Source organism: Fundulus heteroclitus, chromosome 3, assembly GCF_011125445.2.
Source record: "Fundulus heteroclitus isolate FHET01 chromosome 3, MU-UCD_Fhet_4.1, whole genome shotgun sequence".
NCBI classification, from domain to species: domain Eukaryota; kingdom Metazoa; phylum Chordata; class Actinopteri; order Cyprinodontiformes; family Fundulidae; genus Fundulus; species Fundulus heteroclitus.
Genome location: NC_046363.1, coordinates 7,237,629 through 7,262,715, shown reverse-complemented (window position 1 = coordinate 7,262,715; position 25,087 = coordinate 7,237,629). Strand labels below are relative to the sequence as shown.

The window sequence follows — 25,087 nt, the reverse complement described above, 5'->3', positions numbered from 1 at the left end:
GGTTAGAAGGATGCTGAGGGTGGAGTACTAGAGGAAGACCAAAGAGAAGATGTATTGATGGGAGTTAAAGAGGACTTAAAGGTAGCTGCTGTGAAGAAGAAGAAGATGTAGAAGCTGGTGTTAGACGCAGATGACTCACTTTGGCGACTCCTGATGGAGAAGTGAATTTTTGTTTAACTGCAGAGCGGTGTAAGACAGACTGCTCTCTCTAACACATGGCAAGACATCTGGGTTACCAATATAAATAACGAATGATCAGTCGCAATGGAAGGGTTTTATTCTATTTTATAGCTAAAATAAATGATTTAACAGGGTCTCAATAGTTAGGCAGCTTTTAGCTCTGTCGCCTTTGAGCAAGAAGGTCCTGGGTTCAAATCTTTCTGTATGTGTGCGTGTGTGTGGGCTCTTTCCGGCCACTCCGGCTTCCTACCACAGTGCAAAGATATGACTGTTAAATAATCAAAATAACGCTTGTTATATGTGGGGGTGCAAAAGTCTCATGTTTTTCTTAATAAAAGAAAGATGCACGTTTTCCTAATTTCTCTTTTGTTGGTCTAAAAAATGTTAAAAATGCAACGAAAAGGAGAACTTTCTTTGAAAACCATTGCCGTGTTTGGCCAAGGTTAATGAATGGCTGTGGCGAAGGCTGTTTGTGAATAAAACTTTGCAGGATGTTGTTTGGCAGTGCTCACTATGATATCAAAATGAAAGGGCGAAAAGGAACATGTCTATTAAAAGAGAACTAAGTTGTGCTCTATGTCTATTTTCTATTTGAAAAGACATAAATATGTCAGTCAGAATCTCACCCTAAAAAGTGTCCTTCTGTTTCAGCACCATTTGCTAGGAGGCCAAATTTGGCCCATTTTTGGATTGCAGTCAGGGCCCACGAAGAATAATTTCAATATCCAACATGCTGCTCTTTGGACACTCCTGGTCTAATGCAACAGTAAATCAGATTTGTTTTGTAGTGATAGAATCATCTATACTTCTGGAAATGAAATCGGAATCTGTTAAGACTGCTTTCAGCAAGTCAGAGCCTCACAAAAATGGGTGAATCCTTTCATTCATTTCTTAGTTTTTGCCCAGATTGTGCTTTTATAATCTAAAAAACAACTGATAGCGTTAGTGGTGTAATTTACAAACTGCACACTGTAATTTACCACATATATGCGACTACATATACAGTGATTCGATCACGGTTAGCCCAGTGCTCACCCTGTGCGCTCTGTCTCATCTTGGACAGGAGATTTCACCTCCTTGTGACTTTAACAGCACTGACTGAAACCCTCACAGCTGGAATGCCCCTCTTTTGATCTTGCCCTCCGTCCGCCCTTGCCACAGGCTAAACAAAGTGAGACAGTTTGAAGACAAGAAAAAGAAAACAAAAAACCGAATGAGTCGGGGTTACATCGAATCAGTTAGTTTAGAGAGGGGACACGAATCGAACCACCCACTCAGCCAGGAAACAACCAGGCCTGGTTTCTCTGTGATGTTATAGCAAGCAACAGAGATGAGATTTACTGTTTACATTTTCAGGTTATAGACATTAATAATCCAGGTCTTTTTATTCCACCTTTTTTTTTTATGTCCTTTTGTTGTTGCCGTCACCACTTTGTTACGTGGGCAGGCCAACTTTAACGTCTCATTGGTCAAATCCGCCACATCGACCTTTGACACGGAATCGCCGCCGTGGCATTTAGCTCGGGGGCCGGTGAACGTGATGTGGCGCACGGCTCCCTTGATCACGACGAGAAGTTATCCGACAGATGAGCAGAGAGCGGCGGATTCAGGCCGCATTTCATTAGAGCTTCCGGACACAACAGAGGTCCTCATTAGCATGCATGGCCACAGGTTGTTACTGCCCTCTCTTTTCCCTTCCCTATTGAGTGCTGGGAGCCCAGGCTCCACACGGGGCCGACTCATTATTGTTCGGGCTTAAGGTAGTCCACAGTTGTCTGCTTGTTTTTTTGTTATGACTGCCTGCCTCACAAGCTGAAGTCTTCGCAGTCCTGTTCGAAAATACAATTTGAAGCAACGCTACTGGGTGGTGCGAATTCTGGGGGAGATTCATCAATCGACACATCGGATTTATTCCTGAGTTTATGAAACACAACAGTAGTTCTTGTACATTTATTCATAAATTATCTACCGCTGTCTGTGACATTTCTAGTTGGTGGTTTTATTCCCCCAAAACACTTTGGCGCCTGAAGTGATCAGCATCGTCCATCTGTGAAAATAAAATGTTACAGAGTGCTGTGGCTTTGAGTAACATTAACTATCTGTGTGAAATGAGCGGTCTGCTTAACTACCCCACAGAAGCTATTTCTACCGCCCTTTCATCTTCAAAAGCTTACCGAGTTGTAATGTGTCAGGATGAGATTTGGTCACTTCACTGATAACATTGAGTGAAATTACCAAAGGGTTTTACCCAGAATTGCAAATCAAAAATGGATGGCATGATCTAATTGGTTTACAACAGAAAAGCTGCAGTCACTTCTACAGCTGCAAAAGTAACATGGTGTGGAGTATTAGTTATAAAAAAGATATTAAAAGCCTTTATTTACAAATGTAAAGAATAATCCTAAGAATTTTTTAACAATACTTTACTGTTTTCAAGAAAATGTGTTTGTTACTTAGATTTCTGTACCTTTTAGGTGTTCTGCTGTTTATCAGATAACGGTTACTTAGCGCATATCAGCTGGTTAATTCCTCAGGTTGTATATGTTCAGGTCTCCAGCCTGCAGTCTGCTGCTCAACACACCTCCTGCTTGTAGGTTGATGACTATACAGTAGTTTCAAAACTAACTTCACCTCAAAGGATTTTCGATTGAAGAGCAGTTTTGTCAAATTATTAGTAATGGTTTCCTTACCTCATATAGAAAGATGTCATCTCACGACATCTTGCTGAAATCTGAGGAAATTGGAAGAAGCTAACTATCAGACATACGCCACCCATTTTAGTCGACATTAGCATTTCAAAAGCAATCTAAAGCAACTATGAATTTAATCCGGTTTGATCCGGTTTTGTTCAACCGACTGCGTCAGTGTTTTTATGTGGAGCAAGAGGAACTGGTACTGATAAATCCCAGAACCTCAGCTCAACACATCCAAACAGTCCTTTTTGATAGGAGTGATGGGTGGCCCTCCTTTTAGCCTCCACACAATGACTCTAAATGTTTTTCCTGACTGGAAACATTTGCGGAAACTTTTCCTTGTTTTAATCAAGGGAAAAGCATCTGAGGCTTCTTTCAGCCAGCTGACTGGCAGCGTGCAGCAACATGAGGGAGATGGTTCAACACTGTGTGAAGCCTGAGAAGAGTCCAGTCTTTTTGCATTTTGTTTAAAGAATTTTAAACCGGTATTCTTTAGTATCGCTTATCAGCCCAGGCCTATTGCCATGTTTGCTCTTAAAGAGCTTTTATTTAAGAGAAAAAAACAAACCTGTTTTGTTGGGTTTTTTTTATTTAAATGTATTTTGCTGTTTTACTTTGGGTGGATAAATGCTTACTTGCCACACCTTTTTTTTTTTTTACTCTGTTGGTGTGCATCTAAAGCCAGGCATACACAATACCATATTTTCAATCGTTGTACTCAGATACAGCTCAAACTGTAGGACGAAACTGCAGGGTTTAAAGGTTCACAGCTCACAATATCTGTTCTTACACTGTACGGCCCGACGCTCTGATGCGACCTGGCTGCTCACTGTACGTCCAAAAACCACGTCAGATTCTGCCCGTAAAGAGATGGCGCTTGTCGGACTCAATCCAAACGAAAACAGTAGAAGAAGAAAAAGACGGAAGTGCCGATGCTCATTGTTAAAAATGAGGCTCACTAGAACGAAACGCGCTGCCTTGGCAATTCTACTAGTTGCTCCTCCGTAGTTTGACTCCATGTCACATGTACCACCCCCATGCTTCTCTTTCCACTCCTATGTTTTCGTCTGAGAAGAAGAAGAAGAATTCCCTTGTTTGCACATGCGCAATGCGCAAGGTTGGGGGAAATCGGCTCGTAGATGGTGGTAACTCTGCTTCAACAGCAGGATGCGCTCACGATCACTCACGAGGGCCGACTGAATTTTAAACGTTTGGTTTTCATCCGGCCGTATGATTCCTGATCGGGAGGATCAGGAATCACGTGAGAGGCTAATCGCCCCTCGTTAACCCCTGTATACTACATGACGCACGATGCAGCTGAAACTCGGCCCAATCTAAAAAATCTCGCACGGCTTAGCCCAAAAAGGACAAAAAAATCATACAGTGTATGCCCAGCTTAAAGGTCGTCTGTTGGTGGAAAGCTGCAAATTTACCAGTAGGTGTCCCTTAATGGAGCTATAAGTAATACTGACACCTTGTGGCTCAAATCAGTACAACCGCTTGCCAATCACAACAATCTAATATGCCGTTTTTAAATGGTGTGAAACCCTTCTAAATTTTTACTTCCACAGGATCATTTGTATTCTGTTCTATGGTCCGCTTCTCTTACTGGCTTCCATGTTTGCAGGCTGCTGCTCTTTTGCCAAGATTAAATGCCAAAGGCTGCTGCTTTGTTTTGGGAACAAAGGGGACTCTCATATGATTGGCTCAGGAACCAGGAAGTAAACACGTGCTACACTCTGAACTGAAGTAGTTCTGGACCGTACCTCTAGGTTTGAAAGGAGAAAAACGTGACTAAGGCGTTGATGGAGAGGACCGATTTTTTATAAGGAATGTTACTTCCATCCTGGGTGACAAATGAGAATGATTTAGGTTCATTTTACAGTAAATATCTTATTTTTTAGCTCCTTTAACCTTACAATGCTTCGCTTTCTAAACGCATAATTTCACCAAGACGCTTTGAAGATCTGGCAACAGAAAGACATCAGAGCCTTTGAACATCAGACTGCAGCATGCTACGTTTTAAAAGGAGCTTGAGCTCCACTGTGGAAATGTTCTTAATCTTAATTTGTTTTTCCCAAAATGAATCAAAAGGGTTTTTTTTTTCTCTTTTTCCTTTAAACAGTTACATAAGCAGCATTCGTAGTTTGCCTAACTCAGACAGGCCATTGTTCTGCCAGAACTCAGACTGTGACATTAAAAGTATTGTGCTGCTGCAACAGGATTTAAAGCAGAGGAAGTCGATACAGACGCAGCCCCCTTTTTCTCTAGGTCTAATCCCTCTTAGTAGGGGAGCGATAAGCACATTTTGACTTAGCCCCAAATTTCCCCTTGTTCGTGCAATCTTGGCCAAACCACGTGGATCCCTGTAGAGTCGCACGTTTTCGCGGTCCCACTTTGTTCCAGGTGGGACTGCCACTGCAGAGTGGGGTGCAAAATGTCGCTGCCTCTCTTCACATATTCATCTTTTCCTCCCCCTGTTTGAATCTGGGAGGGTTTGATTGTTGATCTGTGTCTTTGTTTACGTTTTTTCCCCTCCGTTCTGTTGCTCATGGGCTTTTATGCTCACAGAAGAGATGCCTCACTGGTGTGAGGGGATAAGCAGCCTGATGGTGCAGCCTTCCACCAGGTGCAGCTTGTTCTACTTTTTACGGTTGAAGAGCCGAATGTTAATGGCCCTATCAGTTGGGTGGTGAAACTCCTTGGTGTAACAATGTGATTTGATTTAGAAGCACCCTTTGGCATTCAAGCACAGAGCCTAGTTGCATCTTGTCAGGATGTCCTTTAACAGTACCAATTAAATGTTTACCTGCACTTCAGACCACTTCTTTTCCAGGGTGGAAAGAGGAAACAACTTTTACTTTCCTTTAAAAAGCAAGATAGGATGCAAGTTTGAATAATGGGCTGAAATAGTGTGATAGTGAAGTTTTTAATCATCTCTCGTTAGTGTGGAATAATCCAATTGGCTGCTGTTAAACTCAAATTAAGACCATACTACTTTGAAGATTTAGTCTTAAAGTTTTTTTCATTGTAGGATTTTCTTTTTGACTGCGAGCAATATTGTTCTCAAGTCGCCCAGCCACTTCCCAGGCTTGAATCTCATAAAGAATCTCTGGAGGGCACTAAAGATTAGGGTAATGGCATGGAGGGCTTCCGACATCAAAGACTTTGGAGCTCATCACCAAAGATACGCAAATCACCCAATTACCAGGGGTCACTTGCAAAATGCTTGCCAGCAATTATAGGAGAGGTCTGATTGCTTTTAGAGGGGGCGACAGTGGCGCAAGAGTTGGGGAGTTTGTCCTGTTACTGGCGGGTTGTCGGTTACAGCCCGTTTCTCTCTTCTTTCATTAAAAGGACTCTAAACTGTAGGAATGGTATGATGGAAGGTTTTAGTGGTCCTGAAACTGTAACTAAGCATACCTCGATACTGAATACTGACTCCTTTCTAGTTGGGTACATGCCCCAGCTGTGGAGGGTCAGCAGGCTCGTTTGGTTTTTAACACCTAGTAACCCATATACATGCTCCACATTAACAGAGAAACTTGTTCTTTCACTTGAGATGACAAGAACAGAGTTTGTTCTGACCAGGAAGTTTCAGATTTTATGAAACGCAACTATTGTAACCTCACCTCTTCAAATTTCTGACCAATCACATGATAGTTGGTGGACACCACAAAAGAAAGTCCTGCTCAGATGAAGTGTAAAGAACAAACTGCAAGAACTCCAAACAATGTGTAGAGGGGATATTTCTCTGCTCCACAGACCTTTTGAGCTTTCTTTTCCCAGCGCAACCTTTTAGGAGGGTTCTCTACCTTCAGTCGTCTGACCATCACCTAGCCTAGGCATAGGCTGGTTGTGAGATTAACTCAACGTTATGTAGTGGCAAAGTGCTATGGTTATATTGAAAATTAGAAGCCAAAACATGATCTAGTTGCTTTTATTTAAAGCAGGGGAAAAAAATGCTTTTATTGGAAGTGCTGAAAAAATAACATTCATACACTTATGTTTTCCATACGCCTTATCTCGATTTTGAAATATAGGCTTTTAATTTTTAAGTGTTTTTTTTTTTTTTTTTGCAACACATTTTACATTTTTGACGCTGCTATTTCTAGAGCAACACAAGTATAACAGGCTGATAACGGGTTTGTCGGGCCGTCTGCTCAGGTAGCCGTACCGCAGACCAAACACAGTGCTTTTTTCTTGACAACTACTTTTAAAATGGTATTATCCTCTGGAGAGGTTGGCAGGTGACACTTGTGCACAGCAACAGGTAGGACTGGGAGCAGCAGCAAGGCAGTAAATCAGAGCGACATTGTGACGGAGCAATTTAGCAGGACTGAAACCGTGACTTTTTAAAACCATACCTTGAGACAGTAACCCATGACTACCAAAAGTTTCCAGTTACAGGAGGAAAGCTGCGTAGCTCTAGAAAACTCTGGCACTTTTTGTAACCCACTCAAGTAATTAAACATGAAGAAGAACATGATGGAATTTTATACAGAATTTGATTTTATAGTTTTTGTCAAAGCCATGGTATACCATAGTACTCAGATTATTGCTGAATGTATGGACACAGATGGTCTGTGCACCACTAAGCACTTAACTCTACCAGTAAGCTGTCACTGCCTATTTACACTTAGGTTTTTGAAATCATACTATTGTCATAATTGTCAGGATTTGTCACGATAAACCCGAACACATGCCACACACGGAGCTTAGTTTTGAGAGTTTATTGAAGGAGAGATGGATTGTGGATCAGCAGCAGCGTAGCAGAGAGAGTCCTTGGAGGTGCAGACAGGCGCAGGCATAGGAACTCTGGCAGACTGACGTGGAAAAATCTCAGGCTGGCAGAAGTGGGTAGGTTTAGGCTCAGACAGACAGACGTGGGAAGATCTCTGAGTGGCAAGCATGAGATGATTGACGACGGTCCGGCGGTGAGGAGCTGACTGGAGTGAGTTTATATAGGGAGGCTTGCAGGTGGAATGAGTCCAGGATGATTGATGGCTGAGCAGGTGTGGATAATTAGGCAGAGTGGAGACAGAGCTGGGCGGGAGAAGGAAGGTGCTGGAAAGGCTCTGGGTGCCGCAGGCAGAATTGCACCCTGACAATAATGGTTTTTAATTTGAGGTGGGGGTTTTTTTCCTCCTAAATGTCATATTTCTGTGTTTAACCGTCCCTTGGAAACAACTGCTGTTTGGATGTGCTTAGAAACAAAGTGGCTCGTAAATAAACTTTGTGTTTATTGAACCTTAAAGCTATGCTCGGGGAAAAAAAAGCTTGTGCACAGAGTGCCTCTTCTTTACCCAGTTCTCCTTCCATGTCTCTTTCTTACACAAACTTATTGATTTATTCTCATCCTTCTTTGCTGATCTTGGACACACACTTGGAGCACTCCCCTGCCCTCCCCGCACGTAACCACACACCAGCATTTCCACCCATATTTGGACTTTGTATTTCCCAGTATATTCCCAAACCTAATCCTAAAGAAAACCTAACGCACACCATAGCTCTAAGACCTAACCCCTAATTCTAAAAAAACGGGGTTCACTGCATTAGGACCGTGCTTCGGTCCGCATAAAGCCTCGTAGTAGATCCATTAAACCAAGTTAGAAGAGGGGGCTTCTGTTCCCCTGATGAGACAGTAATTAGTACTGACTCCCAAGGGAGTGCGGATAGACTTCACACAGCTCGGCATCCCCGCCACCCAGCTCTCTCTGTCCTCCTCTGCCATTAACAGCAGCAAGTCTCTGCTTCTCACTTATTCTCCAGCCTCATTATGTGCCATCCAAACAAACCCTCTGCTTCCTCTGAACAGTTGCCGGCGCATCCAGGAAACTCCGTCTGCTGGTGCTTTATTTAGTGTGACCTTCTGCTACATGCAAACAGAGCAGAGTGAATGTGCGTGAATAAGCGTAAACTATGTCATCGGGCTAAATGTTTTGCAAGGAGAATAGTAACTTTGTGGAGGTTGAGTCTAAAAACACTGTAGTGAACATCTGTGAGGAGCCGGAGTGGCTTCCGCCCTACTGCTCTGATGTTAGGAGGACAAACGGTGATGGACAGCATTTCCATGGAGATTATGCATTTTCATTAGGCACTTAGACTCTGTGCCATGCGTGCCGCCTTGGACCATGAGGGGATGGGCACTTGGGTGAAATGGCCAGAAAGATTCTGTTCGCTTCAGCAGTTTTGCTGGAATGATTGAAAGAGTGTGCGAGGAAGCGCAGTGCTGGGAATCTCGTATTGCTGTTTCAGGACTTTTTCAGACTAGAGACAGATAGTGTTTCACGAGCAATTCTTCACTTTGTTGCTCTAAGTTTTTGTCGGTGTATTTTTAAACTGTCTCTTTTGGATATTTGTGTGCCTGTGACTGTCTCCCAGTGGGTTGGAGTGTTCTGGTGTGTGTTTGTCTGTATCCCTGTGTGGATGTAGAGTTCATATCGGGGCCAATCAGTTGCTGAGTGCAGGATTAACTGTCCAGATTAGCCTAGTTAGCTCACTTTTATCTATAAACCTTAAACTAAAGATCTCGTTAACCTTTTAATAGGCTTTGTGTTGTTGTTGGAGACAGGCTTGATTCGACCTCAAGTAGGTCTTTAAAGCCTCTTACGTAAGCTGTGCTGTTCAAAAGGCCTTTACGGCTAAAATGTTTGTGTCACATGTTCATTCTACAAATTGACCTATTTTCTATTTCCCTACTCTGCCCAGGACCATGTTTAATGCATAATTAACCTGCACTATAGTTGGCTGTGTTCAATATATCATGATCAGGAAATAGCAGATTGTCTTAAAGCAATAATAGCAATATATAAAACTGCACACTGCTGTAAGATATTTACCGTTACTTTACAACTTTTTATCTAGTCCAGATCCAGAATTTTAATCCAGCCCAGATATATTAATTGAATTAGATGCCAATAGTGGTATTTTCTGATTTAAAGCGCTTCTACCTACCTATTTGTATTAATGTTTTTTTTTTCCTGGTGGTGTTTGAGTGAATGTAAATAAACCACATAGACACGGTCAGCGTTTAAGCTACAATGGTTATGTGGTTAAAAAGCCACTACATCCAGCAACAGATATTTATTGTTAATTGAATTTAGCAGGCCTTTATGCCTAGAATAGTTATTAATTATTCATGAGTACAGAAAGACTGACAGAATTCGAGCAAAAAGGCTTGACGGGGAAGGAATTTACTTTTAAAACGCACATTGGTGAGAATTACAACAACAAAGAACGTTTTGCAACATTCGATGGCGATTAGCACCATAAGGCTAAACGCACCACAGGACAAGTACAATCACCAATGCTAACAGCTCTTTCTGTTGCTGTTCCAGCTGTATTTTCTTCTTTTAACCTCTCCAAAAAAAGGCAACGCTTGGCATCAGACTGCTTCCTCTGTAACGCCCCACAGGATCCCTAACGTCTGGTTTGGTGGATGGAAAGCTACAAACATTGAAATTGGCCATAATCGTTGCATTAGTGGGAGAACTTGGGCTGAGACTTTACAGGTCAGGCAATTGTAAATGCATTTATGGGAAAGAAAACGAATAATATTTACCTTCAAAACTTGAGCTATGCACCTTTAAATGTCTATATAAAAATGTCTGACGGTTCAGCAAGGAGGAATGAATAAAGTTAGTTACCCAGAGCGCTCTGGTAGAAGACTGCTAGCGTACAATGCTAACATCAATTAACCATAAGTGCATCTAAATTTTCAGTTTTTTTTATCATTCTCCCCATTTATCCTGGTTTTTGGTTTTTCAGGTCTTCATAACTATCACAGAGTAGATTTATGGTGTTTCATTTATAACAATAAGTTGATAAAAATACTTCTGAAGTTGGAATTCTGACTTTGAAAGGCGTATATTCCTCGCCATGTGCACTTAAATGTTTAAACTCATAAAATCAGAGAAATGCATCGTGATCAACTTTTATAGCTTATAACCATTACTCTTGTCACTTAGAAAAACAATTAACAGGTTTTATGACTTGCTAATTGACTGTGACGTCTTTCTCAGAGCCGACTTCCAAGACAAAAGGAGTGCAGCAGTCATATTTGTAAATAATGCAACATGGCGTATTGGCTGATCTTTTTTTTGACTTTCTGTTTATAGCCTCTATGAATCTTTCAGCAACAAGAAGCCGCATTCAGGTGTCCATTCACAGTGTAAGAGAAGAGTGCAGTGCTGGCCTGAGGAGGCCACGTTATCTCTGCAGGACTGTTTTGAGGGGGGACCATATTGGGAGACGCTTAGAAAATCCCGATACTGAAGGTCACACCTCCTCTCTGCTGGCATATATTAACTTCTGCACAAACAATGTAATGCCAAAATCAAATCAAAATGTTTCCCAAACAAAAGCCCTGGTTCAACAGCACTGAGCTCAGGAGACGAGGAGGCCCACAGAAAATTAAAAACTGACCTGAACAAAGCAATCAATGCAGTTAAAAACCGATGTAAAGAACACATAGCGGCAAACTTCTGGGAAAATGACCTCTGCTCCATGAGCCAAGGCATCCAGTATATAATGGAGCTTTAACAGTCCCTTGCGCCGACGGCTCTCGCTTTGATAAGGACACCACACAGGCAGTCGACACACTGCTGAGACCATCAGAAGACCATCAGCCACTCATCCTTCAACAGCAGTTCGCCACAACAAACTACAGTAGAGTCCCCGGCTGCCTGAAACCTGCCCAAACCTTTGCCATCACAGGTCTGGATGAAACCAGTAATAATGAAATGCACAGAGAAACTGATGCTGCAGCATATTAACACCCTCATGTCACCAGTTTGCTCACAGGTCCAACAGATCCATAGATGATGCTATTGCCACTTGGAAAAGGTTCTTTGGGCTAAATATTTGGGAAGACCTTAGCTGAAAAGCCAAGCGGCTCCTATTGTACCTGGGAACGCTTAGAGAAGCGTTCCTGTGCCAGAGCAGAAAAAGAGACGGCAGCAGTGGGTCATTAAGGCGCCTCAGTGCGGCGCTGGCTGCCCGCTTCAATATGAGCATAAAATCTACTGAACTTGTCTTCTTTGACGGGCCAAAAATATCCAGAATGACCCCAGCCTTCCAGGACTCCCTCTGTTCACAACCCTCCCCTGTGATAGGCTGAGAGTAATACCAGCTGACTTAAATGCACCCGCTTCCCCAGAGCTGCGTGAAAAGATTTCTGCAGGAACCACAGGCCGGTTTTCCCAGTCCTCCCTCCGTTCTCTCCACACACAAACAGCACCCATCTACATGAATGACTAAGAAAAGCAACAAGAACACGCAAAGAACACAAAACAAACCCACACAGACACACTGCCTTCTTCTGTCTCCAGCTAATTCTGCGCAGTAATCTGGTCTGCTGGAATGGGAGCACTTTGGCATTTTAATACCTTTGAGTAGATATATTTTTATATACAGTACATTTATGTGGTTAAACTGTCTTTTTTTTTTATTATTTTGTTTTTCCTTTAGGCATTGTAGCTGGGTGCTGGCATTGTCGCCAACAACATTTCATTCTACCCAAGAATCCAATGACAGTAAAGCCGGATTTTCTAAAGTTATATTCTGTCGTACCGCTTTAAAAAGTCCGAAAGTCGATTTTCTGTTCAGTCCCGGTGGGTTGTAACTTGAAAGGACAAAGTTGTTGATAGAACCATGACTCTGTGGCCATGTCGTCTGGTCCATTTATCAACAGATCAGTGTTACGCCGACTTTTTAAAAGAAGACAACAGTGTCGTCTGGGATGTATGACATACAAACTTCTACCTGAATACATTGCCTACAGCTTCGTCACCTTTTTCAGCTCAGTCCTTCCCCCTTGGCTCCTGCGGCTCTCTTCCCATACCCTGCTGTTTTATCCTCCTGTACAGTAGACAGCTCTACACCGGGGAGAGACGAGGGATGCTAATGGATTCACCCTTAACAAGGGTGTGATTAACCTATTGATTTCTTTTATTTTCCCCCTCCTCCCTTTTTGGCCACTTTTGAAAATTGTCTTGCACGATTCCATTACTGTAACACAGCACAATGACACCAACCCAGACGCACGTACTTCAGATCAGATGCATTCATTCTTCTCGCCCTTGAACTGTGAAGGTCACCTGTTCTCGTTTTAGCGTTCCCTCTCTAACAACCGCTGCGTGCTGTGATTTTCCCCCCTTATGATCATGTTCGTAATTGTTTCTTTCCTTCCCCCTCTCCAGGCTGAAGCAGAAGTCTCAGTCGGTGGATATCGCCAGTCAAGGTTTCTCTCCAACTCTGGTGCCAGCCTCGCCCCGCAACAAGGCTGCGCCACCTGTTGCCAAGGCGACCACCGGCCTGGCGGTGCAGGAGAACAACACCACCAACGCCCAGCTGCGCTCTCCTCGTTGCGTCGAACTGAAGAGAGGGTACACCATAGGTAAATGACATGCGGTGGTGTTTGTTCAGCAGATTGACATATATAATCCTCCCTTTTCAGTCTATTTCAGTTTGACTTGACTCTGACGCATTACAATCTCCCTGCCTTTCGAGTTTTTCTTTTTTTTTTTTTTTTTATAATTGTCTCATATTTATCCGGGGCATTCATGCCGGTGTGCCTTTTTTAAATCTGTTGACATGAATGTCACACCTCTAAAACTTTACCACGCCACTTTCGAGGCTGGCTGTTCTTCTTTCAGACGACCAGACTAACTGCGGGCGACAAACTGTTAGCATAGGTCCCAGATGAGATTAACACCTGTGACGAATTCTATCTTTGGCCACTGCGATGACTTTGTGGGGGCTAATTATCTGCCTCGGCTCTGTTTCTGGCTTTCAAGGGTCGGTTGCTGCTCTGAGAGTTAAGTGCACTTTGGGGAGTTGACTTCATACAGTTGATGAAGTGAGTCTTAGTTAAACTAATGGTGAACAGATGAGTGTAATGCATCCCTATTCTGTTCACTGATGTGATTTAGTTAGCAAGTTGCTTTGGTCAATGTGAGGAGGAGGAAACGCAATACATTTTTCTGTAGGTGATCGACCATGTTCGGCTTTCCCAGTAATGCAAACCTATTTCTGTCCTATGGCATCCATTAGAGGCTGCGTGGGCATGTTGATGACGGTGGCTGCTTGTAAATAAAGTACCACTTTACAAAAAGTCACCAAGTTCATTAAGTTAATTTTAAATTGGGCTGAAGGGATAGTTACAAATGTTTAATTAGGGGTTATGTGGAGCAGTTGTGACCAATTAGTATGTTATTTGGATTACAGAATTCCCTCAAGAGAAATATGGTCTGTGTGTTCAGACAAGCAAATGGTTACTAAGAAAGTGTAGGGCATGTCTTGTATTAGATTAATATAACATTAAAACAAAACCATGTAACTTGTCTACAATATAGATTTCAGTATTTCTTTTGGAACAAGTCTCTAAGTATAATTGTAGTTTTCAAGTAAACTTTAGTGCTTATAATAATATACAATTTTTGCCATTTCCCCTTTTATAGAGTAACAGTGGGAATGTGTCCAAATATAACAAGTTGATATAAGGTGAGTAAAGCCTTGTTTATGCTTGATGCATTCATGAGGTCCGCACGGCCATATTACGTCATTTTGGCTACCATGGCCCTCCACGTGGCCAAACGTTTCTGCTCCACACACCGAGGAAACTTCCTAATTACATGAACAGTCCAATGCAGAAAATTACGGTGGACGAGCAAGAGCTCCTACTGGTGGAAGTTCGTAAAGTTCATCTTTATGGTTCGGCCAATAAAGATCACTGTGATCATCGCATTAACAATTCCTGGAGATGAATCACCATCACTCTTAGACAAAAGGAAGAGGCTTTAAAATGTTGGAAAAATTGTGTTTTTATATGTAGTGAGGTGTAGTACCCTTGGTGTAGGAGCACAACACTGCCCTCTAGAGTGTAGGAGAATAGTGCTACTTTGGAGGAAAAGCCACAACAAACATAAATGCTACAGACTGCACGTCTCACTTCCATGCAGAATATATGTGTATCAAACATAAACCAGCCTTAATTAAGCTAGCCTACCCCTGGTTAGCTACAATTAAGTGCCAACTGTAGTTAAAGCAGCCTTACCTTAATCAGAGTGATCAGTGGCACAGAAAGTGTATTTCTTGTGAGGGAAAAGTACCTTATTTCAGTCAGCTAACCAGTAGTGTGCAGCAATGGCTAAAGCAGGGGCAGCCCTTCATTATTTTAGACTCCATCTAGACAACGCTTTTGCCAGTGTCTCATTAAAATGTCTTTACCCAGAAGGAAATGTATAACAGAACATTACAGCTGTTTTAAAACCTTTACCTAGGTAAGTGGAACATTATTGGTAACATACCAAAATCCTCAGCGTAAGTAATCATAAGTAATCATACCTAAGGAAATAGCGGCAGAAATCCAGAACCTGTTAAAAGCTAAACTATTCCTCTATATCAGAGCAGCACCAGGATAGTCCTGGCACTAGGTGTCGCTGTGGGCTCTGGGAAGTGCGCGTGCTACCAGGGTGGGGGGCAGGGGTGTGCGTTGCATCATGCGGCTCGAAGGAGGGCCACAATGTGGTGTGCATCGAGCTAATCACAGCTAGCATGTTAGCTATTTCAACCGGGAGGTTTTCTGCCGAACGGGAACTTTATTGACCGTTTTATGTCGCTCTCAAACATTTTATGTTTATTTAAAATAAACAGACGACGCTTAACCTGTGGAGTTGATACTTTTAATACGCTGTGGGAAACCCTGAGCACTGGAGCTTTTTTTAGAAGGAGGGAGGCGTCTAATGGGGTGGGTTTCCAAGGGGGTTTAGCCACATTAGAGACCAAGGGAGTATTGTGTAGCTGCGTTTGTGTGAGTGTGGGTGTACTCCCACAGAGTCATCATGCATCGACTCTTTCCTGCCGGCCAGGATTGTATCAGGAAGCGGGTTGACCTGTGGTCATCTGCATAAGCGCAGTAGGCGATAATCAATGATGGAAATTTGGGGATAACAGCTTGGCAGCCCAGGTGGACTGACTGTTCATATGTCATCCAGCCTTATTCATCCATTAGCCATTCAGTGTCAACAGTAGGCTCCTTTTAAAAGCGCAGGAGGTGGGCATAAGTCAGGCAGTAAATGACTTATTGTGCATTTACAGCTTTTAACAGCAACATGACAAATTGTGCAAGCCTTGAACACATGAGTTAATAATTTGCCCTGGCTGCCATTGGCCTAGATGAACCACATTCAGAGCAAGGCCTGTGTTTTCACTATATGACTACAGAAATAAGGCATCAACACTGCTGCAGTACATAATGAGACATTGATTAGTGAGTGCCCCAACTCTCCAGTTCCTATCTTGATGGGATGCTGTAAGCATAGCCCCGTGGCACAGCCCAGACCGCGCTGCTCCTACTGGGCTGATCATGCTAATTTATTCTAATGGGATACTAAAAATGTGACCGTGCTCGTCTGCAAAGCTTGAGACTGTTCTGTTATTAGAGGCACTCAGCATCTTGGCAAAAGACATCTTAATAACCTGGCAAATGAGGCCCCCCCCCCATACGGGTAAGCGTTTGATGATGTTGGGGGTTGTCTTCCATTAAATGCATGTGTCCTTTGACTCAAGATGAGGAATCATGGCTTACTCGAATGTCAGAAGAGCAAAAAGAAAAGGGGTCGAGGAGAATTTTACACGGTCGGTGGGAAGCTGTTCTTGTTTTATCTCAGAGTCCATGCATACACTCCTGTGGCTGCGAAGACGAGTTAAAACTAGTCTGAGGTGAAGGAAAGGACAGAAAAACAAAATGGACAGAGAGCTATGCTAAGGGAAGAGGAGTTAAACTAGCGAACTGAGATGATAAAAAAAGGAAGCAATGAGATGAAATGGAAAGATTAGGAAGAAACGCGGGGCATGGAAGCAAGACGAATTAATTGGAGGGTAAAATAGAGGAAAGAAATTGAAAGGGAGGGTGAATGAGACACAGTGGAGGAGAAATTAGATAACTGGAAATAAGAGGGAAGGAAAAGATGTTTCAAAGAAACGAGATGAGAGTACATAGAAAAGAGAAAGTCTTGTAGGATGAAGATGGAGAGGAATAAATTAAAATTGTAAAAGCAAAACTATCCTGCAGAATATGAAGGTTTAGGAGATGACAGAACAGATGAAAGCAGTGTAGAAGTGTTGTGGTTATGCTCAGGTAAAAATAAAGGTAATAAGCCAAGTTGAAGGAATCAAATATAAAATAATAGCTGAAAGTAAAAACACTAAAGATGAAGCATGGAGAAAGGCGTTGTTCTGTGATATGTGATGCAGTAAAGATGTGGAAACTAAGACACTGCTGGAGAGGGAAGGGATAGCCTGGATTAAAGTAAACTGGACCCCATGGAATTAGATGGAAAATGTTCTGGAGAAGGTGTGACACCTGATACCAGCTCTCCTTGGACTCAGCCTCAGAGTACCATGACCTCACCTGACCTTTTACTTCATTACTGGGGCGTTGGCCTATTATCGACTGTTACCTCTAAGCTACACATCTCTACAGACGCAGTCTCATTTACAAGCTCCTGCAGTCAAAGAGCACCTGAGAAAAGCGTTTAATGCCACAGTGCCGATGCTGAGTTACATGAAGTTCTTCATCTCTTCATATTTCAGGCCTGGCTTATTATTCTCTGTGCCTAAATACAGTGCCCACGGGTAGGCATGGGGCTATTGGTGATTCTCACGATATGGTGACCTAAGAGTCAGTTCCTCCAAATCTGAAAATAGTTCACTTGGAAAATGGTTGTTAACTTCCTCCAACTCAGAGTTTAGTCTATGACTTAAGCCGAGGAGTTTAAGAAGGTTGGTGATTTGTTCACAAGTTGGTGGCAGGATGAAACAAGAGATGACTAAACGGACGCCAGGCCCTCCTCCAGTCTGCTTAACACAAACGTAGTTAGAAAAACAATGTTATCCTAATAATAGGGAGGCCCCATTTATTTTTCTTTTAAGCATAGGAATTGAATGTGCGCCTTCTCCCAGCCTGCTGGCCAGCACCAGGCATTAGGGGGGGCTGTCCTGCATTGCTCTGCGCACCACGGAGCTGTTCCTTTGGCATTAAAGGGACTTGAAACTACATGAACATTATGGCAGAAAGTGTGTCCGGTTTTAAAATCACAACCTTTTAAAAACCTTAATGTAGTCTGATACTGGCAATCAGTCCGTTCCTACATTCTATATGCTTTCTGCAATAACTATGTGAGGACAACCTGTGGCTCACATGAGATCCTTCACCATCCCTCCTTTAGACCTGTGGGTAGAGAGCCTTCTCAACAGCCAGTGGAGGAAAGCTGCCTTCCTCCATACCCCCGCTATGTCTCTCTATTTGTCCTTCTGTGATCCATCTCTTTATTTCTTGCTCTCTCCACCTTTAAAACATCTTCCTCGTTACCCGCTAATGCATTTCCTGTGTGTCTGACCGGGGGCGTAGGGGGACGCCTGATCTGTCACAAGGACAGACGGCTCCAACGGACCGCTACAAGCTGTGGCACCAACCTTGCCTTCTGCCTTCATGTCTTTCGCAGCGTTACGCCCCTGTTTGACCTGATCGTATCAGGCGAGGTATTGATTTTTTTTTTCTGGGATCAGAATTTTAGCCGAAGAGCAGAGTCGGGTTCGGATAAAAGTCCAGCAATCACCCAGGGGCCGTCCTGTCACGAAACATTCTCCTATCACGAGACGCTTTGTGTTTGCGGGGGGAGAGACACGGTCCTACTGCGTGCTTCCGCGTGTCGTGGCTCGCAGGAAGAAAGTGGACTTCTTGCTCTGCTAACACAGCGGTGCAATACACACAGCAGAGTGTATCTCCAGCAGCTGACACAGCAAATGCAAATAAACAAGAGGGAACGACGCGTACCGGTGAACCCTGGCGCCCGGAGAGCGCTGGACCCTTACTCCGCTGACTGATTATTCTCCTGTTAGTTATTCATTGGATTTTCCCTGCGGGGTTGAAAAGGGGACGGACCAGCAAGGCTTGCTCGATGTGCAGTTTTAGGAGCGTAGCCACAATTCCATTAGCAGATGTTCAGTAGACTGAAGAAGGTGACAGGGTGGGTGTTAAGTCGCTCCCTCGTTGCTCCCGTACTTGTGCTGCCTGCAGGTTTTCAGAGGCTGTTGTGTTTGTCCTATAAAACTGCACTCTGTGCTGCCCGGCAGCGGCATGCTGGTATCAGGGGAGGGCTGGAAGTGGCCATTCTAGTGGAAGCTGAAGGTTATAGCCAGAGCCGTACAGCCGTGTTCCTGTCTCTGTCCGACGCTGTTGTCTCAGGTGGCAGATTTCTGGTGCTTAAACCGGCCGGACCGTAGCCAGAGGTGCCGATTATACACTTCCATATTTGTAACCATTTTTTAAGGCGCTGGAATGGCTCTGTGTGGTATTCTCAGCAGGATTTCCATTCTCGTTCTTTCCTCAAGCTTTAAGTTTAAATGAGTTGAGAAGGACGAGCGTTTCTACATGATGGCTTTACTTTATTCAGACGAGAAACTGCTTTTCATGTCGCTTTGGCTCAGACTAATTAGAAGCTGTTCCTGAAGATGCCACGCGGAGAGAAATGCTGGTAATTACCTGTTCAGAGGCTCGTGACTCCGTTATTGTGGATCCTTTTCCCTGCCTTTATTTAGGTAATGGACCAACAGCAATTAGTGCGTGGTTGGTATGCAAAAAGAATGTGAAGCATGATTTTCACTACTGTTTATGAATAGAAATTTCAAAAGTGTGGCACACTGTATGTATTTTACCCTTTTTTTCAGATGCCCCTAAATAAAATCCAGTGAACCCAGTTGCCTTTCGATAGGGTGTCCATATTTTGATTTGCAAAGAAAAGGACACAAGAGACACCTTGATACTGCTTACCTAAAGAACACCAATGATTTTAACATTTAAAGTATGCCTTCTCTGTGTGATTACAAAGCATTTTTAAATAAGAAACTTCGGGTAGGCTTTTACGAGTCATCAAGCACAAAAATTACTTTAACATGTTTGGAATCAAATAATGACAAAAATAGTGACTCTTGTGTAAAAGAAAATCAACCTGTAACAACATTAGCTCACTTTTTGAGTCATATTGGACATACAAATAAATAAAAATCTGAAATAATATTCTGATTTTTTTTTTATTTAAAAAGTATTCTTTTCCATGTAATGATAAAAATAAAAAGCAAATCTCACAAAGGCACTTATTTAACAAACAAAATTATATTTGACATAAAAAAAATTCAAATGTAAAACCATTTCAGTAGACCAGGATGTTCAGTGCGCGTGTTACCGACTGTTGATTGTAAACAATAAAAATAAAAAGTTAATGTATTAATTTTGGAGTTCTCTCAGTGTAGATGGTGGTCCTACATGCCAGTCATTGGGACGTGCTCACCTAAAGCCAGTGTGCGTGCACATTCCTCCTCAGTTTCCTCTTGCTGGCCGCACACGTCCAGTGTTTAAGTCTCCAGCTAGCTTTGGTTTCAGCCATTCATTGTAGCTCCACTGCTCTCACCGTACACTTTGAGAATGGCGCGAAACTGTCTTACAAGTTTATTAGAAGAAGAGGAAGGCCTCAGTAGAAAGAAATAAGACCAGAGTGGATTTGGGAGATTCTTTCACACGATCCCTCTGAGGAACGGAGGAGCAGGTAAGATGGTCTTTCACATGTGCGGTTAATCAAAAAAGGGACTAGGGCTTTTCATACCTACATTTATGGAAAAATCGTCCTCTACCTTTAATACACTGTGATGTCAAACATAGCATTAATAAGCAATGTAAAGCAGGGACAGTTAATGGAGAAACATTTCAATGGGAAATGTTTTTGGATACCTTCATCTAGAACTGACATGTTTTACATACAGCGGCCCACAAACGTCTCTGCTGTGGACCTGTGCAGCTCCTTCAGGGTGACCTTTGGTCTCTGTGCTGCCTCTCAGATTCATGCCCTCCTGGCCCAGTCTGTGACTTTGGTGGGTTTCCCACTGCTGGCAGATTTGTTGTGGTACCGTGTGCCTGCCATTTGAAGATGATGGATGTGATGGTGCTCCAGGGGATTGTCAAAGATTTTGGCAATTTTTTTCTAGCTCCAGCTTGATGTGTACTTCTTAACAACTTTGTTACTGACTCATTTGGAGAGCTCCTTGGTCTTATGGTAACAAAATGGGTGTAAAACCAAGAGGGGTGAATACTTACAAGGCAGAGTAGATTGTCTGGTTGCTCCACTCTTCAGTCCAGTAAACAAAGACATTGCTGTTCACTTAGAGGAACCGTTGGGACAAAGAGAAGATTAATCAGAGAAACCACAAGAGGAGTTGTAGAATCACAGACTCAGGCAGAGGAAACTATTTCGTCATTCAACTTCACAGATCTGGAAGAATGGCAAGATAAAGGCCATTCATTCCTGCAAGAAAGTCATAAGAAGTCTGGTCTGATAAAATCCAACTTTTTGGCCTACATGGAAAATGCTGAGTTGCAGAAGCTAAATTGCACACCAGCCTGAACACAGTACTCTGATATTGAAACAGTGTTTCGGTAGAATCATGCCATGGAGATTATTTTCTTCATCAGCTGCAGGGAAGCTAGTCACAGTTGGATATAGGGAATACAGGTCAGTCCTGGAATAAAATCAAGTTTGAGGCTGCAACAAACTTGAGACTGGGGCAGGTATTCACCTTCCAGCTGGACATTGACTCTAAACATACAACCAGAGCTACAACAGAATTATTCAGATCAAAGCATTCATGATTTTCAAATGCGTAAGTCAAGGCATAAGATCTAAATCCAAATGAGACTCTAAGGAAATAGAACAGTTGTTTAGATGCTCCCCATCTAATCTGATTGAGCTGGGAGTGTTTTACAAAGAAAGATGGACGCTTGTTGTAGCAATGTGACAAAATGTGAACTTAAAATGAACTAGTAACTAGTAACATGGTCTGACATGTTACCCGCTGCACCGTTTGTCCTTTATGCATCCAGGTTCAACCCTGAGTTTGGCACTAAGGCCGCCCTTCTGTCTGCACGATGTGTCCACGGTTCTAATTATGTTTCACATGAACTCCTGAAACAGGCAGTTCCAGACAGATTAGATGTGATCCAGAAGGTCCATAACTTGGCTGATCTGTCCATATTTTAATGCATTAAAAGAAATGGAATGGAGCATTGAAATTAAGTTTATGAAAAAACTGATCAGCTTTCTAATTTCTTTATTAATCCCTTTGTGATCTGTCGTGTTTTACTGCACGGTACGAAATGACATTGTGCATATCTAAGAGGTTTAAGCTGCTTATCTCACCAAATACCAACATTTCTGCTCTCCTTCTCATTAGGACAGATCAGATTACATACCGTTCATTTGGCGGCCTCTACCACTCATCCACTGGGGTCGTAGTAGTAGCGTCTGCTCAGTGAGATATTACAGGACTTCAGCTTCTTTCATTTTGCTCTAATTATTCAGTTCACCATGTGTTATGCAGTTTTCATACTAAATCAGAAAATCTGTTTTCATTAGAAATGATGAAATATTAGGGACTAGAACAGCCCACCCTTCTGATCATCTAGTAGGTTCCTCACACCTAAAGGTTGTGATGCCTGCGTTTGTCAATTTGCTGCAGCCTCCAGTACTGGTGCCACGGATCTTTGAAAAGAACATGAAGCTAAAATTTTGTTCTATGAGGGAATCTACATAAATTCAAGTTTAAGAACCCAATTCCTATGTATAAAAAAATATATATATAACTATAACTGAATGACATTCATGCCAGTAATCCGTGTACTTCAACCCAAGTCTGATCTAGAGATGTGGTGAGGAGTGCGATTATGAACTATTTAAAATACCACATCTGAGCAGTGTCACAATATTACAGCACTAATCAAAACAAACATGTAAAACATTCACTTTTATTTAGTAACACAAGTACAGTTAAATGGAAAATTTGGGACACATGCTTGTTGACGTCTACATATTTGAACATATGGGTTTTTGACAATTAACAATTCTGGCCAAATTTAAGTGTAACCAAACAATTAAAACCTTTTAAAAGGTCTGTATTACTTAATAAAAATGCAATTTCCGATAAAGAATAAAATGGGACACCGCCGCATTTCTTTTCCCACCTAAAATGGTTGAGGTCAATCAGGTACACTTCAGGTGTCCTGACTGTCAAAGTGATACGGAACATCGTATTAAGATCCAAAGAGTTCTTAAAAGTATTTAAAATCCACCACTGCACTGTCCACTAGAAAATGGTCTTCAAGTGAAGGACAGAATAAAACAACCACCAGCATGCTGAGTTCTTACTGTCAAAGCAAATTCAGACTCTAAAAGAAGTCTGAAAGGATCCTAAAATGTCGTAACGAGACCTCCTGCCGGCTCCTGCTAATGTTGATGAGAAAGCACGCCTGTCCAGTTGGAAAGCGACAACTTTACAAGTTTAACACTCATGGGCGGAATGCATGGAGAAACCTTTGCTCCCAAAGAAAACTGAGATTTTATTAGGACACAACAGACAACATTTGGGAAATTTAATGTTCCAGGAAAAGAGCATTATACCAGCTGTGAAGCATGGAGGTGGAAATATCATGGTTGGGCAAATCTTTGCTGTAGCAGATCCTGGCCAGCTACTGACATATAATTTAAACAAAAAAAATAAGTAAAATAACGTGGCTATGCACGTTTAATCTCATCAAGATGTTACAGTAAGTGACGCATTCAGGATCATCTGAAGAGGGACGACAATGTGCTTTATGATGCCTGAGAATAGGCTTTCTCTACCCCTTTTTCTGGAATGTGGTTTAAACGAAATAAAACCATTGGAACAAACGTTTTAAAGGTTTGGAAAGCGTTGCTTAAAAGATTTCTATACCTTGATATGGGTATACAGGGTCCAAACTACAACAACGGTTAGGTCTGCAGAGAGGATCGTCAGCGGTGACCGTCCCACTATCTAGGACGTGGGCAGGTCTAGGGTCAGAGAAAAGTTAGCTCACATTTCTGCAGACCCCACACATCCTGACCTGCACACAGACTGCTTAGACTTTTACCTTCAGGTCGGTGCTGTAGAGCGCTACTTACAAAAACCTGCCACCAAGAGACCATTTCTTCTCCCAGGCTGTCACTCTGACCTTTTTATGTTTGCTAGCAAACAATAAAACTGTCCAACTGAATTGCTGAGGCTTGGTGGATAGTTACATTTTTTGTCCATATCTGAATCACTTCAGTTAAAAATGAAATAAAAGCATAATCTGCCTCAGTTTATGCATTTTTTTCTTTTATCCACCTCATGAAAGAGTTTTTGGTGGAGCTCCTTTGAACTGTGAATAAGTTTGGTTTGAGGAAATGCATCTGAGCAGGATGGGTCTCCTTCACATCGTTTTTTTCTGAATATGTACAGCAAGTCCACTGGAAACCCAGCTGTGAAGATGAGTGGACAGACAAAGAAGGGGAGACCTCAGGATTGAAATCCACCTTGAATGTGAGCGTTCATCCTGACCCTTTGGCAACAATCACACTTTAACATCTCCATCCCCGAAATAAAGAAAGATGGCATTGGCGACCACAGAGGCCAACTGTAAAATGTGAACGAGAGTGGTGGGATCAGAGCAATTGGGCACAGTCTCACGGCAGAACCCACGGCTATGCCGCTGTGCCTGTGCCAGCGGTGCTGCTTGTGTGCGCCGAGATAAGCCCGATCCGTCTTGCCTTGGCAGCAGAGGCTGGTCACGTAGTACCAGAAGGCAGCTTAGCCTCTTTACAAATCCAGAGGAGCCTCTTTTTCCTATGCTTACTTCCTCCCACTCAGTCTTTCTGTCTCGCTCCTGGCTTTGCGGGGATCTGTGGCTTTTCAGTCGTTCTGCTTCTCCGTCAGTGTTTGACTCTGTCTGTTTGCTAAACAGACCAAATATTACCATTGTTCTCGTTGAGCTACAACCTGATGGGCATGCATACGACTGGTCAGATTTATGCTCAGTCCTCCCTTCTTTTAAGTAATGTTGTATGAAGTGAGTTTTTTTTTTTTTTTTTTTTTTTTTTACTTTTGTCTGGACAATCAAGTCCAGAGTAACATACTCATCTACCTACCAGATATCTACAGTGGCCTGAAACTGATTTCTGCTGTTTTTGTTGTTTCGTCCCGATTAAACTTTTCAGCTCAGACAGATTCTAGTATTAGTCATTGATAACCTGAGTTAATTCAGAACTGCAGTTTTATACTGGTGATGTTATCTGTTCAATGAAAGTAGCGCTCCAAACCAAGAT

The 25,087-nt window shown here is 42.6% G+C and overlaps 1 protein-coding gene across 2 annotated transcripts in view; it reads left to right on the top strand.

The window, feature by feature from the left end:
- The window catches only part of oxr1a (oxidation resistance 1a), a 214,533-nt gene that overhangs the window by 82,973 nt on the left and 106,473 nt on the right, over positions 1–25,087 (top strand). For both annotated transcript variants that reach the window (XM_036129399.1, XM_036129408.1), the window contains exon 3: positions 13,076–13,272. In XM_036129399.1, the coding sequence (XP_035985292.1) occupies positions 13,076–13,272 (197 nt within the window). The remainder of the gene's footprint in view (positions 1–13,075; positions 13,273–25,087) is intronic.